This window comes from Dioscorea cayenensis, chromosome 2 (assembly GCF_009730915.1).
Source record: "Dioscorea cayenensis subsp. rotundata cultivar TDr96_F1 chromosome 2, TDr96_F1_v2_PseudoChromosome.rev07_lg8_w22 25.fasta, whole genome shotgun sequence".
Taxonomy (NCBI): domain Eukaryota; kingdom Viridiplantae; phylum Streptophyta; class Magnoliopsida; order Dioscoreales; family Dioscoreaceae; genus Dioscorea; species Dioscorea cayenensis.
In genome coordinates, this window is record NC_052472.1 from 22,025,741 (window position 1) to 22,044,062 (window position 18,322).

Below are 18,322 nucleotides of genomic sequence, written 5' to 3' on the forward strand. Positions count from 1 at the left end.
ACAAGCAATGGTTCAGATAAGAATATTGTACAATCCCACTTTCAATTGTGTTGTTATTCATAAACACAGTAGCATTGTTCATCTACACATTAAAATTCAAATGAGAATTGTTGAGTTCGTTGGATTTCAATCCGATGGTTCATGATCAACATTCCTAGAGATATAATCTAGGAATACTATGTAGATAAACAATACTACTGTACTTATAAATAGTAACACAGTTAGAAGTGAGATGTACAATATTTTTATCTGTAACATTGATCATAACAGTAACTGAATCAATCATACCCATCAAAATCTATTTCCATTAGAGCAACAGTATAAACTGAAAAAAAAAAACATCCCAAGACATAACAACCCGTTTGGAACTGGTACAAGGATCGGGCATTGTTCATAACACTGTTTATAACCTATCTCTTCCTATATCTCTCATCTATGTCATCTCTTTAGTAATATTCAAGTTATCATTGAACTAAACTTGTTAGCTTGACATGAATCAGAAAACCAATCAAAGAAAAGAGTAGCAAAATTTAGTATTTTAGAGAACCTCATTTTATGGATTTAGACACAAGTGATATACATAACAGCAACTGTCGGTAAGAAATGCAGATTGAATTCTACAACAGTTTAACAGTTATTAGAACAAGTACCAGAAGGATTGATCTTGCATTTCTGTGACGAAGAATCTGAGCAAATAAAAGTTACTTGTTTTCTGTACATCATGAGAGCATCTCCGAAAGATCGTCACAGCCATTGAAGAGAAGGAAATAAAGAAGAAAAAAGGACCAAAAGTAACACAAAGGAATGTCTGTTCTACTACTACTGGATTTCTCAGCTTCAGATGTGAGATGATAAATGTACAGTTTACCGTGCGATATCAGGTACTGTTGATAGTCTCGTAGTTCAATTAAAACTGCTGGTTTGAAAAAAATTTCATTCGTTGCTTGCTAATCTGGAAAGAGAAACATCAAAGAGAAAGTGTGTTTCATATGAAGCTTAATTTGGTATAAATTAAACGAAAAAAATCTAACATGCAATGAATAACATCAGATTAGTTCACTAGAGATACCCAAACAAGCTTAAACAAGCATCATAACACATAATTTACACATTAGACAAAACAGAATGGTTGTCCAAAATATCATACAATTAAATCATGCATTATTTGGTTTCACAGACTACACTAGCTAAAACAGAGATTCAAATTGATAATAACCACAGATACACTGATCTTGCAGTCACTGAGATGAAGAGAAGTATAATTAGTAAATATGATCAAAAAGGCAATTGTCAACATCAGCAAATTCATAATTGCTAAAAAAATGATATTAATTATATCAGCATGTTATAATTTTTCGCTTTGTACTATTGCTGAGATCAGAAGAAAGAAAAGGTGATATAAGAAAAGAATGAAACTTACCAGTATGAATATGCTCAGCGGTGATGAAGACGGAAACTCAGATAGTCAGCTTCAGCCTCCAACCATTGAAAATTTATTTGGTTGTTAAATTTGGGCCTTATCATACAAGAATATTTCTCTGCTGCTATATGACATTAATTTAATTTTGTTGGAAATGATAAATGAGCACAGACACACCTCCATACTTTCACAGCTTTACAGAATCAGGTACCGCTTGTGTGATCGAGTATTGAAGAACTGGGACTGAGGTCTATAGATGGATTCAGTTTTACATGTTCTCTAAAATGCTGCTGAGAAACATGGTTGGCCAACATGAACTGTTTATCACTTGGTTCCCGTAGATGACCATTAGCAATCCTTCCAAACTGAAGGCCAAGAATGTCAGTTTCAGATGTTAACTGTTCGCGAAAAACAGAAGAAGAGCTTTGCTGCACTCCATGATAAAGATTTAGCTTTGTATCATGAAAGGAGGAGCCTGGAGGGTGGAGATTATTTTGGGACCTTGCTGTGTTGGTGAAACCCTCATGAAGAAAAGTCAACTGCTTCGGCTGATTAAATGGAATAGCACCATTGCCACATGTGAGGGGTGTTGAAGAACCAGAGGTTGTTCTAGGGCTTGATATTGGAGAAGGAGACATCCTTCCATTGATATGTTGTGGAGACCTTGAATTTAGCAAGGGGCTTCCAATAGGAGACACCGGGCATGATATGTTCCTTGCATGAATATCACTGTAAAAAACGAAAACAAAGTTATCAAGTTCCATTGTTTGAGTGCGACAAAGCAAGCAGTAGATCAGCCCAGCATTCATGGAAAATGATTGTTACTAACATAAGAAGCAACATAAGAGGCCAGTTTCATAAAATCTTGAGATGTACACTAATTATTTTACATCAGTTCACCTTAAAGAGAAAGACTACTGAATAAATCCACACGCAATATCACGCACATCTTATGCTACAACACAGATCCTCCATTGACCAAAAGTAAAATCACAGTTTTTTATCACATTCTCACAGGGTGGATTTCCATGAGATACATAGTCAATTATTCTTCTACCTCCATAGGCCAGTCTAAGTTTGAGATTGCTCAAGTAAATTGCAAGTCCTACATTGCCAAGGATATAGGATACCAACTACATATCAAGGGAAAAAGAGCAACGATCTGAACAACAATAACCGGCATTGCTATTAAACAAAACACGGTTGGTTAAACAGAAAATAAATCAGGATATTTCTTCTCCTTGAGATTGAAAAGTGAAATAAATATACCAGATAGTCCTCTCCATCATTGTTTGATATCTTCGTAGTTTGATAGAATGGAAATAAGAAATTTGAAAAAGCTTACCTTGTCAATAGAGCAGTTCTTGCACCTCTAATCTGTTGATTCAGTTGTCCTTCTATGTCCAAGGACGACAGATTCTTCACATGCCCAACAACCTAAAATGTTGCGATAAAATCAATATTGTTAGAGTAGAAAAGAAAAACAGAAGCACCTATATGGGTTTCTGGAACTTCTGATCAAGACAGATAACGAGTGACAAATTCGTAGATCATACCCTGAAACTTCCTCCATTTGAGACACCTGTATGATGTTCTATAGGTTCAGAACTAAGAATAGATTTTTCCACTGGAGCCACATTTTTCACAAATGGATGCTGCAAAAGCTCAGCAGCTTTAGGACGGCTTGAAGGCTCACGTTGCAGACATAGTCTAATAAAATCTTTCCCTTCTTCTGAAAGATGATCAGGTATAGCAGGTAGCTCCTTGCTGTTACCAATCTTAAACATGGCTGCAATCTTCAAACCAAAATAAATAAAAGAAAGGTAAGAACTAACTACCACCACAACGAAGAGGAACTTGCATATGAGTAAGATAGTGAGCAGAAACTTTCCTACAAGATCACATATGAGATGAATAAAGATGCTATATTAAGATGAAAGAAAACATAAAGCATCTTTCAAAACCCATACATTTCGTAGAGTGGCCCTACTTAAATGACAAAGTTGTAACTTAATTGAATCAACAAGAAGCTTGATACAAAGCAACTATGTTTTAAAAAATGATGGCATGAAATGTTGTTTGAAATCAGCAAGAATGATTAAACAAAGACCTAGATTGAATTGATCTGCTCAACATTTAGTCAGAGGCTTACAGCTCAATGTCTTCCTAATGATTCCAGAGCAATACTAATTACATGTTACACTATGTTTCAACCTCTCCTCTCAGTAACATTGCCAACAAGGACAATGTCTATCGGTACAATTAACATCGATACAACCAGATAGTTGAATAGTACCTCTGGCAATTGGTTATGTCTAGCGGGGGCTATGTCCCACACATATCTATCTGGAACCTAGCATTGGCATTTTAACTCAACTTGTAGCATATAAAGTGTGCTGGGCAAGAATGTGGTACACAATGCACCAAGACCACAAACTAACCATGCCAGAGAGACAGGCAAAAGGAAAATTCACATAATATGAAAAAGCAGCAGATCCTGTAGAGGTATGACATGGTATGGTCATTTTAACTGAACTTGTAACATATAATGTGTGTGCCAGTAGTTAATGTTTCAAGTGAGATCACATATATGAATACATATAATAGAAAACCCAAAGGGCACATGACAATCTGAAGAAAATTGTTCCACTATATACACAAATAACAATATAAGAGATATAAATAGATGGCACAGAGCCTGGATAACCAACCCCTTCATATTGGCTCCAAGGTGGTTTTGATGTAGCCATTTCCAAAACAGTACATCCAAGACTCCATATATCCACAGCCAGACTGCAACCATTTGTGTTTTTAATAACCTAAGGAATTCAGATTAGTGAGTGCAACAAATAACAACTTAGTGAAAGAAGAAAAACAAAAATAACAAAGTTTTACCTCGGGTGCCATCCAGTAGGGACTTCCCTTGAATGATAAGGGGCATGATTGTCCGGTGATCTGCAAACAGAAAGGTAAAAAATCACGTCATACAACAAGACATCTTTCCACGTGAAATCCATGTCAGTTACCTACATGTTTCCCTAGAATAAAAGGGGAAATACAAAAGATATTGTTCTTCCACATACAGCAAATCATAAATAAAAAACTCAAGAATTCTTTATTCATGGCTAGTGACATGAAAGTAGAGAATTATTTTGAAAGGAAAGAGGGAGAAGTGAGGGAAGGTTGAGATAACAAAATTGAGTACCAACATATTTGATAATATATTTAGAAAAGGCTCCATCAAACAAGACAATATTATATACTTATACAAGTTTCCATCTATCACAATAATAGAAAACAGATAATAACTAATATAGGAGTTGAAACATATTGAACCATATAGAAGAATCAATGAATGCCATACAGCATTCACAATTTAATAATTTTCTAACAGCTCTATGAGAAGCTTCAATATACGTCAGACTTAAAAATATATATAAGGAACCAAAAATGTAAATAGTAATTATGGTATCAAAAAGGAAATTGAAGTTTAAAAAAAATAGCACATATCATAGTGAAGAGGAATTCAGACTTACATGTTTTGCCATCCCAAAATCAGCAAGCTTTACACGCCCACTGGGGTCTACTAGTATGTTAGCACCTTTAATGTCTCTGCACGACAACAAGTTAAACGCAGCAAAATCTTAAGAGAACCAGCCCAAAAATAAATAAACAATTAAAATAAAATAAATTTCAAATTCAAGAACCAAAAGATATTTTAACAAGAGCGCTTGAATACAAGATTAACAGCAGGCAACTTGAGACCAGACCATACCTATGGACAGTATTCTTAGCATGCAAATATGCTAAACCTGAAAGGATTTGTTGGGTATAGTTTCGAATTGCTTGTTCACCAAACTGCCCATATTCCTGAAGAAGCTTATGGATAGAACCACCAGATACATACTCCAGGTAGATGTATAGTTTATCATCTATCTGCTCAAGGAAAAATTGCTGCATTAGAGAACTGATTGGCTAGGTAGAAAAGAAATAAATGAGCAAGAGTTTCAAAACATTAGGAGAACTGTCATAATTCACACTGGCACATTACAGCCAAATACTCGCAGCATTGAGACAAATAAAAACATTTAGCTCCCATATCAAGTTGCAGGAAATCACATAATATAAACAAAGGTTTTGCTCCAACTCAGGATCAAAATAATCTGTCTTGCAGCATGCATAGCTCTTCTAAGCTTATTTACACTGATAGCCTAAATCCTAAAATGGGTTATGAACCAGAAAAAACCGAAAAAATATGCACAAGATGCTTCCACTGAAGATTGAGTAAATTCATTCAATCAAAAACAACTTCTTTAATTTATATGTCAGTAATTAGAGATAAATTTCATCAAAAGTCCCAAGTACAACTAAATATGTTTTATCAAAATAATTAAGGTAAGCCAAATACTGGCAAATGATGAATGAAGCATTCCGATCATCAGCTTAAAAGCAATCATTAAAAAGTAAAATGAGATGTCAATGGTGAGAACAAGTAGATTCATTGTCATCATATGAAGCAGAGGTTTAAATTTCAGAAATCAGTTGCCACAATAAAAGCCATTTTGTAGACATAAAGATAAAATACATGCCATGTCACATCCATAGTACTGCACGATGTTTGGATGCCGCAACCGACTCAAAAGAGATATTTCCTGTCATAGAACAATTAATCAAAGATTTTCAGAAGGAAACTCGTAATATTGTGAATGCATCTGAGGGATGAATTTAATTATTCAATTATCTAATATGATTTCAAAAGCTTACTTGCCCCAACTGCTTTGCACTTTCTCTTGACTTGGCATCATCAGAGAAAAGTGTGACCTCCTTCATTGCACACATCTCACCACTATCACTATGTTATCCAAAAGGGCAAGTCAGCGATAGAGATAAACAAGCTAACACATATTACAATTAAGATGGGAAATAAAAATAAATCACTGTAATCCAGAATTCCGAACAATGAACAGAAATCATGAACCGAGATGAGCTTAATTTGATAACTATTAGAGATTCCAGTCTTAATAGTTCCATATCAATAATTAAATGTTTGCCAACTTTATAAGCTCTGGCCTATCCTCCTATTAGCTTGAGCTTTACAGCTACTATACTCCGACCATCAAGAATCTTGGTTTCAGGTAATCCTGTACTTCTAAAACTAAAATAAGTGATACTTTTCAGTTCATTTTGTGAAGTTCAGATTTAAAAATTTGAACCACATCACTATTAACTTTTTTCCTCTGTTCTCAAAAGCACTTTTTCAATTGCCTTCTACACATATATGTTCCGCCTTCTCCTTAGTATGAAGTGCTTCTTCAAAGAGTAAAATTATACAGATGTGTTGTTTTACATTTGAAAGTACATTTACAAAATCAAGAGATGTAGTCGCTTATTACTCCAGCCATTGGCAAAAAGAATTGAAACGGGTTGATAGCACTTTACCATGAAAACAAAGGAAACTGTATCTATAAGCACCATATGACAAAAATAAAGAGCAAATGTACCTGTTAAAACCAACAAACACATGTCCAAACGTGCCGCGACCAATTAGCTTTCCTTTCTTCCAACGAGACCCAGGGCTTGCAGGATGGTCTGCCCTTCCTGGACTTCGAGGTATTGAGGATGGTGTATTTGAGGTTGAATTGGTTGGAGAGAAAGGTGAAGGATGTGTTATATTTATTGGGGGCAATGGTAGCCGGTGGCTTAGCTTCTTCCCATCATCAGGCCTATTAGTTGGTGATTCAGGCGCTGTCCCACCAGCCCTTGGATGAAGTGGAGAAACAGCGCCACTTTGAATTCTGGAGCTTGGACCAGGGCTAGCCAATCTAGGGCTAGGAATTGGTGAACATTCTGGGCTACCTCTGCTAAGCTGCCAAAATAACTGTCCAGACATATCTCCCCCCATAGAATTATGCCCAGAAGTCTGGCCAGAACCTGGACTTGAACATTGGCCAGATCCAAGAAAATGTATGTCTGGATAAGGCTTTGATGCCCAAAAGGCTGATGTGGGAATGTGCTCAGGGCAAACTGTTCTCATAGGACTTCTAGAAGGACTTGACATTGAACTGTCAGGAGCACTTGCAAAAGCACCATTACGAGGACTGTGTGTATTGGACTGAAAATTGCTAAGACCTCCTAACCTTGTTGATGTTGAGAGAATCTGGTTGTTTGGCGGTAGATTAACCGGCATCAACATCTCTTTTGAGTTTTTTTGAGTGCCAACAGCACACTGGTCTCTCGCTGGGACACTTCAGTGACACACAAGAAAATCGTCAGCAAGAGAAAAGATGCATATTAAGAGTGACATCATTGAATAAAGAAGAGACATCTAATTACTCTTATCAAAGAATTAAAGCAAAAACCTGGAATTGTTTTTCGAAGTAGCTCTACCACCCCCATCAACATCATTCCCAACAGGACTTGGAAGTCTAGAGTCCGCTGGATCATCACTATCAATGGAGCATGTGCTAGAAACAGAAGCAGTTGCCAAATCTCCATCAGTATCAGCAGCATCTGGTCTTCTAGGAAGACGCCCGGGATTAGGAAGTGGAAGATGAAGCTGCGGTTTGCCACGTTTTTCCACCACTGACTTGGAAACACTAACTCCAGATGGAGTACGTGTTATGTTTGATTGAAGCCCAGGAAGGGGAAGTGGTTGAGCACGTGGCCTGTCTGCAAAACTTTGACAGCGTGACACTTGAGAAGAGGGTGATGTGCATCGTGATTCTGCTCTTGACAGTGATCCTTTCTGAGAAGTTGTGCTGCTATGCGTTCGTCTTCCTCTTACTCTCACATTGCAACCTTTTTGTTCTGCCGGACTGATAAGTCGATGTATTGTATCAATGAAATTTTCCTTCGCTGTCTTCTTCTTGGCATCTTTAGAAGAAGATTTCCCCCACCATGATAGCATTTTGGGTATGGAAGGTTATATTGTTGCAGAGTTTTCCAATTTTTTAAGTTGGCTGCAACAATAATGAAAACAATGATAGACAGATATCAGAGACATTAACATAGACAAGTCCTTCATTCAGACTGAAATGTTAAGCATCCAATCCAATGTAATATTTTTAGTTGCATAATGATATGCATCGGAAAAAAGCAAACATTTAGAAGATGATGTTCAATTTTCCACACAACCACCTTAGTAGAAATAAGGACCACAGTGACTTGTTCTTATTTTCTTAAATATTCAGCAAGCCCTTATAGCAGTCAATAGAGAGAATTGGAAGCTAATAAACATACAGTTCTTTATCTCATCAGAGTCATCAGACCACTAAATCCCATATGAAAGGCTGCATACTACTTGTTCATGAATCTTAAAATGTACATATCATAAAATATGCGAGATAAATGAAGCTTTTCTCATACGGTTCTTTATCTCATCAGACCACTAAATCCCATATAAAAGGCTGCATACTACTTGTCCATATATCTTAAAATGTACATATCATAAAATGTGCAAGATAAATGAAGCTTTCCTCGCAGAAGAGCTTCAAAAAACTGCTAGCTGGAAAATGAAGCTGCCATTTCCTCAAATAGAAGTGGATTACATTAATCAAAGAAGCACCTATTGACAGCATACCAAAACATGGAAATGGTTGCATTTGGATGAGGGGACATTTAGCTTTAAAGTTTAAATTCAAATAATGGTGCAATTGCCTACCTTTTCATTCTAAGGTATGTTGAATGTTTCATACCCTACTCAAATATTCTGAAAATGATAAGCCTTTGAAAGAAATAATATTCTAACAACGGCAATATGGTGGCATGGACAAAATCAAGGACAAACCAAAACTACCATCATTCCGATAATCATCAACCAATTGACCACTGCAACAATAGAGCTAATGATACAACGGAGGACAGATGAAACAACAAATAACAATCTGACTTAAAAACCAACAGAGTCAGCAAGATAATGGCCATCGAGTGCTAAAGGAGCACAACACGGAAGAAGGTAGATTCAAGAAATGCAAGTCAGCTCATGTAGCATTTCAAGTAAATTCCAAAATGCCCTAGAATGCACAGGATCCATAGCATTTGGAAGGAAAAAAAAATTAGAAAAAGCAGACCTCAGATTTGAGGAACACAAGGTTGGGCACCAAGTCTGAAAAATAAACAAACTGAAAGCACAACTCTTAAGATTTAAAGCTTGTTTAACAGTCCAACAGCAACTAAAAATCTATTCCTTGAATTTGGCCAAGTTCAAACTGGATTAAGCCAACATCCTATTAGTTAAGAGTATGCACATCAGGCCGGCGGTAAGAAAACAAGAAATGTGGCAGCGGCATCTGTCCCTCCATAGATTTGTATCAAACACTGGCAAAACAAACAAGAAATAATTTTATGTGTTTTTTTTTTTTCCCTCACAGCCGGCCGAGTACAAAAAGCCATCACCGACAAATAAGAGCGTATCCCACATTCCTCCGGAAAATCCATTCTAATCAATCCAAACCACGAAGACAAAAGGAAGAAACTCCCAGCACACAGTCCACTAGCAAAATTTCTAGAAAAAAATAGGCGCCATTACATCTAAAACCCCAAAAAGTGCTGATTTTTCCGCTAAAATATCAATGATCAGGGTACTCCAAACTGCAAAGCGAACTACTAAAAACACAGATCTAAAGACTTACCATTTCACTAAAAATCCCTTAAAAAAAACTAAAACATCGAACAAAATTCACAGAAAAACAGAATCTCAGAAACCAGAAATCAAAGATTCAGAAGCTCACTCGATGAGATCAAGCAACAAAAATCCTCACCTGGAGGAGAAAAGGAACACCCTTTTCATCAAATCCAAACAGATCCAGCAACTCCCCACCACCCCACCGGATCAAAACACTGCCAATCCAGCCCCACCCGTGCCCCCTTTCTACACGCCCATCCAGCACATCTCCAGCTAAAACTCACCCAAACTCCACTCCAAAGAGCTCCCAAATCCCAGAAACAAAGCGAAAACGAGACAACCAGAGCACTGGGAACCTCCCTTCGCTCCGATTCGCAGTGCTTCGAAGCCAAAAAGCGGAGCAATTGGGAGGATGCGAAGCCGAGCCGAGAGTGGAGCAAGAGAGAGAGAAATGGGAGGTTGTCCTTAACGGACAATAAAAATTAATATAAATAATAAAAAAATTTATTTTTTTTTACGCATAAGTCCTTAGAAAAATCATAAAATAGTTACTAAGCACTTGTCAGTCACTCTTGATATTTTTGATTTTTTTTATGTTATCATCCTTGTTGGCGTGATATTTATTATATTTTAATTAAACCATTATTTTTTCTCTTTCTTTTTTTGTATGTGGATCGAAAATAATGGCCCAGAAGTGGGAAAGAGTTGATGAGCCCATGGACATGCAAGGACTATAAATAAATAAATAAATAAATAAATAAAACTAAATGTAGAATTTAAAGATTTAATAATCTAGTGTAATAATTCATGTATATATATAGAGGACCGGTAATCTAAGAACGTCCTTAAATTTAAATTTATGGACATTCACCGTAGCCGTTAGATAATAATTCGATGACTATGATCATTATAAACAGTAGAAAATGCGTTCTATAATACCGTATAGTAATCATAAACAGTAAAGAATGTATATTACTTATATAAACAAACAACTGTTGGATGGTGATCCAACAACTGTAAAAAAATACGTCCCTAGAAAACATTAATCTAAGGGTGTCCTTAAATTACCATTTTCTATATATATATATATATATATATTATTGATATTTAGAGTTATGAAGATGTAGCAGGGGACATATTATATCTAGCATCGGATGTATTGAGATTTAAAAATATTATGTGACAAAATCGTTTTTATATTTGTCCAAAATCCTCATAATTTATTTGTTTTTCGGAAATTGGCTTTGTTTTGGCTTAGTGCATTTTATGGCCGAGGAATATCAATGTTCAATCTTTATGGACTAACCAGAAAGTGCAATCTATAAATGAAGGGTGTATATATATGTTTAATGAAATGTGGCAATCATGTATCAGGGATGTACACAAGTATATAATAAGGTCAACAAGCGCCTATGCCTTTTGTAGATTTTGTATTTTGATTTTGAGTTATCCCTAAAATAAACACTCTATGCCTTGAACTCCGTATCAATAAGTTAAGAGATCATAAGGAAGTGTATATATATATATTCAGACACACATGGAAAATTATTTACTTCCTCCGTTTATTTTTATTTGTCACAAATTTATATTCTTTTTTATTTGTCATTTTCTGATATTAAGAAGTATTTTTTTTTAAAATTACCCTTAACATTCTATTCAATTCTCTTCTTAGAATTAAATATGAGAGAGAAATGTGAACATATAAATTAAGAGTAATTTTGGAAAGATAACTAATTTTTTATAAAATTTTGTGAAATAATAATTTTTTTTTTCGGTACGTGAGATTATGTTAACCATGGCCGATAAAAAGAAATTGAGGGAGTAATAATTATGAAAAACTAAAAAACCTTCAAATATATAATCAATATTGTAAATTTGTTAGGATTTTAATTGCTCAATGTAAAACTGTGAAGGACCTAAATGAACAAAAATTAAACATATAAAATGAACAAATATGTGTTATCATTCACATGTTCTCTAATAAATATGCAAGCATCAGGCATTGTTTGGCAAGGGACAACATAGTCATTTAAGGAAATAAAATATAATGCATACACATAAATTTTCACATGGTCAAATACATACATGCTTTTATTGTAAATTTTTAAAATCATGTTTCAAAATTTTAATCTAATTAAATATGACATGAATGGTAATGCAAAAAATAATTAGCATCAAATATTTTTTTTATAAGTCTGAATATTTTTTATTTTAAAAAAACATAGATGAGTTACAGGATAGCTAGGTGATCCAATTAATTCAGTTGCCAAAAATGTGAAACGCATAATGTGATTTGGTATTATGGGTGAAGGATGGGATGAGAATTTAATGGTAAGAGTTGAAACTTTCGCTTTTGTTTTCCTAACATGTGTTTGGTTATATATATATATATATATATATATATATATATATATATATATATATATATATATATAATTTTGTTACGTAGGTGATTATTACAGAAATTATGATATATTTTATTTTTATAGAATAAGTGTTTTATTAATAAAATATAAAAAAAATTACGGAGATCCGCTAACCAGTGGACTGGTGTCTTGTTGCCGGAGATTGACCGACTGGTGGCTGAATCAAAAAAAGAGAGATTTTTATGATAAAAAAATATTATACTAATAATTTTTATGTCATAATTTCATACTCTAAATTAGATATCATAAATGGTAAAAAGGCTCAATTCTTTAGAAATATTTAAAAATTTGAAGAACACAAAATAACAAAGAATTTTATGATCATAAGAATAAGTTTTCCAAAATATATAATAAAATCAATTAAATGCATCATGGTTTATCCAAATTTTTTATTAAAAAAATTTGGCATGTGGTAGGAAAGTTGGCAAAATGGAATGGAGGAGCTGAATTATATTAGTAATTGATGTGATAATCTTGTTGATGCAAGACTTTATTATAATTAAGAAGGTGAAGATAATTGGAGAGAAGATTAGTGTACTCGTTTAACTTGTTATCTTGTGATTAATTGATAATTAAGGGGTCATTTTGGCATCGTTTCCTTTTTTTTCACTTTTATTTTGTTTTTGTTTTGTTTTTGTTTTATTTTTGTTTTATTTTTTATTTTTTGAAAACAAAAACATGTTTGGATACACTAATTTTATTCTCTCAATTCCAATCGAATACAACTGGATCTAGTATAGTATGAACTGGCGATCAGAACATATATGGATAGAACTTATAACGGGGTTTTTTGGGAACTAGTGGGAATGTGTTCCTATTTATTAATAGGTTTTTGGTTCACACGACCAATTGCAGCAAGTGCTTGTCACTTCGGGAATGAAAAAAAAGCGATCTACTTTTATTTGTATTTGGTTAAATTCTTTTGTTCCTCGATACTCAATCAAATCTTCCTTTTTTGCAATTGAATCTACCTCTACGGTCCCATATTTAGTAATTCCTGAACTGTTTCTTCGAGTATTTTAAAAAATAAAAACAAAAATGCATTTGGTTAGCACAAAGTTATTATAATATTATGATATTTTTTTTAATTATTTTTTCAAATTTATATTTTTAATTTTTTTATAAAACTTTATTTTTTATATTTGTTTACTTGATTGTATTATTAAATAAAATTAATAACATAGACTGGTATTTTATGGGTAAAAAATATCTCATAAAAATTGTACCATTTGGGGTTTGCCTTAAAAAATTTAATATATACATACATATATATATATATATATATATTAAAATTGGATCCATCGGATTTTAAAAAAAAATAAAGTTATATATAATGTATGTTTTATCCTAGTTTTTCAAAAATCAAGGGTAAAATAATAATTTTCATAAATGCATTATAAAAATATAATTTTTTATACAATATATACTAATTTGTAAAATAGCAAGTCTAAATAATAAATTTTTTATAAATATTTTTCTTAATATATATTTTTTTAAAATTATTAGTAGTGATTTGTAAAAAATTTATATTTTAAAAAATAAAAAAATTAAATAATAAAATAAAAGGAATTAAAAATTAAAAGGGAAGGGATATATATATATATATATAGAGAGAGAGAGAGAGCGAAGATGAAGAGTTTCATAGTGGGAGGAAGAGTTTTGAAAACGTTTCCAAAAAAGTTGAAAAATATAAAAAACTTGTTTTCTGTTTTTTTGGAAACATGAGGATTGTTGCCAAGATTTTTGAAAATAAAAACAAGATGCCAAATATGTTTTCATAGTTTTGTTTCCAAAACATGAAACTGAAAACAAAAAACATGAATTGACAACAATGTCAAACGACCCCTAAACTAACCAATTATCTCTTAGTCTATTTGTACTTTGTCTCCGTAGGATGTTCGTTTAAAAAAAAAAAAATCTGAGATTGAAGCCCAAAGGTCATACAAAATGAAGGCACATGTGTCTGTTTAGTTTGCTCCACGCTTGTGTACTTCTTTGGCATATATTTTTTGTATTTTATAAAAAATAATAATTAAACTAAATAAAGAGTAATTGTTTAGTATGAAAAATTATAAGAATACAACAACGACAAAATCGAGTAGTACGTAGTGTGATTAATTCTCATGCAAAACATCGGAAGTTTGACCCTTTTTCTAACCATAGTCAAGGATTTAGGATATTTGTGGGTGCTTGTCTATATTGTAATATATATATATATATATATATATATATATATATATATATATATATGAGGATAGATAAGCAAGTTACCTCAGGTATAAACTTATAAAAACCATAAAAATTATATTTCCCTTTTTTTAGAGTATGAATAAACTAATGATGGGTTACATCTATCATAGGTGTCGCTGGGGATTATTTTTTGAGGGGGTCAAGTGAAAAAAAAAATCATGAGAGGTCAAATAATAACTTCTATAAATGTTTTCTAAAAATATAATTTTTATATTACATATATTTAAATTTCGTAAAAAGTGAGGATCAAATAATATTGATGGTTCCGGTGGAGGTGTGATGTGCTAAGTTTACTCAAAAACTTACTCAAAGATCAAACACTCACACACAATCAAAAAAAGATAAAAAGACAAACAAATTGGTAACCCAATTCGGCACAACCTTGCCTATATCTGGGGGACCAGGCCCAGAGAAACAATCCACTAAAAGAGGTATAGGAACAAGGAGTACAACACTCACTCACTCTTTCAATACAAAGAATATCCTCTGAAGATTGCCCGACAGCCACACTCTCAACTCTCACCGAAGAGTCTCTCACTGTTTGGCTCGTCCTAAATCTTCGAGCTGGATCTCTTATATAGACGCACCGACGTCTAATAAAGTTACCTCTTTTAGAATTCTCCGCGGCTTTCTAACTTGGACACCTTCTAAAGATAGATGTTGCAACACCCAGTTGCAACAAGGCCCACCTTACTGAACATGACTGAGTTCTAGCCAGATACACCCGAATCTGCGACCTTTAACCTCCCGGTTCCTTTAGTCCGCCTCGTAGCATTTGACTCGACCCGAGCATCTCCTGCTTGCAGCTGCTTCCTTCCTCACGTCACTTCAGTAGGTCTCCCTCTCCCGAGGGACATGTCCACCAAGGTACACGTGACCATCCACTAAAGATAGCCACCGAAGATCTCCCGATCTTCTTTCCAAACTTGGCCCAAGTTTGGTCTTCCATATGATTTTCTTTTGGCACATGAAATATTTTTACTAAACTTGATCTCATTTTCATCAAAGTTTAGTTTTCAATATCTTCAAGCATGATCTTCAATCATCCATGCTTGGATCTCTAAATCTTTATGCAATCTTCAATCAATCTCCACACATGATTAGTCACTATGAATAGTTCCACCCATAGATAGCTCTTGGATCTTTTCTTCAATTAGTGATGCTAAATATGGTCTTGATAATCTCCTTGGCATGTCTTTACCTTAATTAGTTTGTGTCTTCAAATAGCTTTATACCAAACTAAATCTTATATCTTCTAATAGCTTTATACTAAGTTTAACTTGTGTCTTTTAATATAATTTTCATGATCTTGAACTCTTGCCAATAATAAAATATTCCTCTCTCTTCAAATAGATCTTTCTACAAAGGAGCTCTATCAAAGATATGAATAATCATCCCTGATCTTACCAAGGATAGATAATCATACCTAAAATAAAACTTACCTTTTTTGAAGAGATCCTATAGTTTTGATACTTTTACCAAAAATAGTTTATCATCACATGATTGTATTGAGAGTAATATCTACCAAATAAAATCTTCAACCTTGATCTTCATAAAATCTCCACCTAGATCTTCATCACATGTCATGACCTCATCCTTTGCCACATCATCATCCTAGTCACCATTTCTTTTGATGAGTCATTTCTAGCCACGTCATCATCCTCATGCCATGTCACCATTTGACTTGTCATATAATGTCAATCCACGTCATCAGACTTAACAAATATATTTATAAATATTTTAAAAAAACATAATTTTTTAATTTTATATACAACATTACAAAGACTATGACAAAAAAATAATTTTTTGCAAAAAAATATATTTTTTAAAATTATATGTAGTAATTTATAAAAAATCGGAACCATGACTTCTCTTTCGGACTTCTTAAACCATATCTAATAATTTTATTTATATAATAAATATTATTTAACAGTATAACATAGTCAAGTATACTATATATGTCGTTGTGGGGCCATATCTGTGTGTATATATTATATTAATATATGTGCAAAGGATGGCCCCAAGAGGGGCCATGGCCCCCTTCGCCCATCCCTGCCCCTGTTATCTAGGACTATTCTTGTATTAAATAAAAACAGTGTTTTAATTTTTAAATGCATCATGATTTATTGTGTAAAAAAATTAGCATGTGGTTGAAAAGTCGGCAAAATAAAATGAGACAACCAAGACAAAGTTGGCAAAATGAAATGAGACAACGACTATACGATGAAATGGAAAGTTACTTGAATGGTGGGTAAATAACGCAGGACCGAAACTGCACATTATAATGTTGTGTAGTAATGTGCAAAAATAATATATAGTACTGTTTATTAATTAATTCCCTTTAAAATGAGTCATATTCTCCACCCCTCTAATGTTGTAAGGTAAGAGAATTTGCCATTGTGGCATGTTGTCATTGCCCTTGTGTTAAACTCCCCACTTATGATAAATCTTAAAAAGGTCATTAAGTCATCATAATTGATTTATCACCATGCCTACAACTCTCTTGTATGACTGAGGTGCTGATGCGGGACGTATTGAGGAGATGGCATGCGCGTTCATGCGGAAGTGGGACTCGAAGTAATAAGGGTATTTTAGTAATTCGCCGGGCAGTGGAGTTTTTAGGTTACTTGGGCCTAGTCTGATGGGAAACGGGCCAACAAACACAAGTCACAGTTTGCTACGCAAACTCGTGAGTCATGCATGATTTCGGTCAAATTCCATCGTTTAGGCCTCGAAAACCCTGATTTTGCTATTTTTAGTAATAATTGATTTCGCCATTTCTTTGGCTAGAAATCTCTGATTTGTAAGCCGTTTATGGCGTTAGTCTTTATTTTGTTAACTCTTTTATTTCTTGCCGGTATTTGAAAATTTACCAATTTTGGTATATTTTCGAATTATCTCCGTTTTAGGATTATTTTCATATCTTTGATATTTTTTCCTATTTAATGTAAGCCTATGGGCAAGAGGAATTCAGTTTGGTAATAGTTATTCTCTTGGGTAATAAAATTTACTCTCTTTTTTTCCAATTCCTGGCTATCTTTGATCAACAGGTTTTGAAGGCTTGTACTGAGTATTCGTGCGCGAATCAACAGTTCGAGTATATCGCTGCATCAGGTGCCCACCTTTGGAAAACAAAAAACAAAAAAAGAAAGGGAACGAAGGAACTTAATTATATTATATTATATTATATTATATTATTAATTGATGTGGTAATCTTTGTTGATGCAAGACTTATTATAATTAAGAAGGTGAAGATAATTAATCAAGATATTAATTTAATTCTTTAGATCATACAAGCAGTTAGACAAGTAGGAGATGCATTTCTGCTTGCCTACCTTAACAATCTTACAATTAAAAATGCATGGTCACTTTCATTAGATTTTCAATTCAACTTTATTTGCTTAGATTTCAAGTGCATTTGTCGGATTCTTAATTTTTCATATGAATAATTTGACACAAACATAATGGACCATTGAACTACCAAATACCAACCAAGAAACCCAAAGCATCAATCAGATCAAACATAACCTACACAAAAACATTACCTTAACATTAAAATTAACTAATTCCCTCAAATCATTATATCAATTCAACGCAGAAATC

At 33.6% G+C, this 18,322-nt stretch overlaps 1 protein-coding gene across 1 annotated transcript; it reads right to left on the minus strand.

Annotated features, from left to right (window-relative positions):
- Positions 1–575: 575 nt before the first annotated feature.
- On the minus strand, positions 576–10,490 carry LOC120275689 (mitogen-activated protein kinase kinase kinase YODA). The gene is made up of 13 exons (XM_039282361.1): positions 10,180–10,490; positions 7,780–8,379; positions 6,922–7,665; positions 6,185–6,272; positions 6,010–6,072; positions 5,196–5,356; positions 4,957–5,032; positions 4,316–4,375; positions 4,132–4,239; positions 2,977–3,216; positions 2,766–2,857; positions 1,421–2,149; positions 576–952 (listed from the first exon to the last, which is right to left on the minus strand). The coding sequence occupies exons 2-12, from the start codon at positions 8,325–8,327 to the stop codon at positions 1,624–1,626; spliced, it is 2,706 nt and encodes a 901-aa protein (XP_039138295.1). The 5' UTR covers positions 8,328–8,379; positions 10,180–10,490; the 3' UTR covers positions 576–952; positions 1,421–1,623.
- Positions 10,491–18,322: the final 7,832 nt, after the last annotated feature.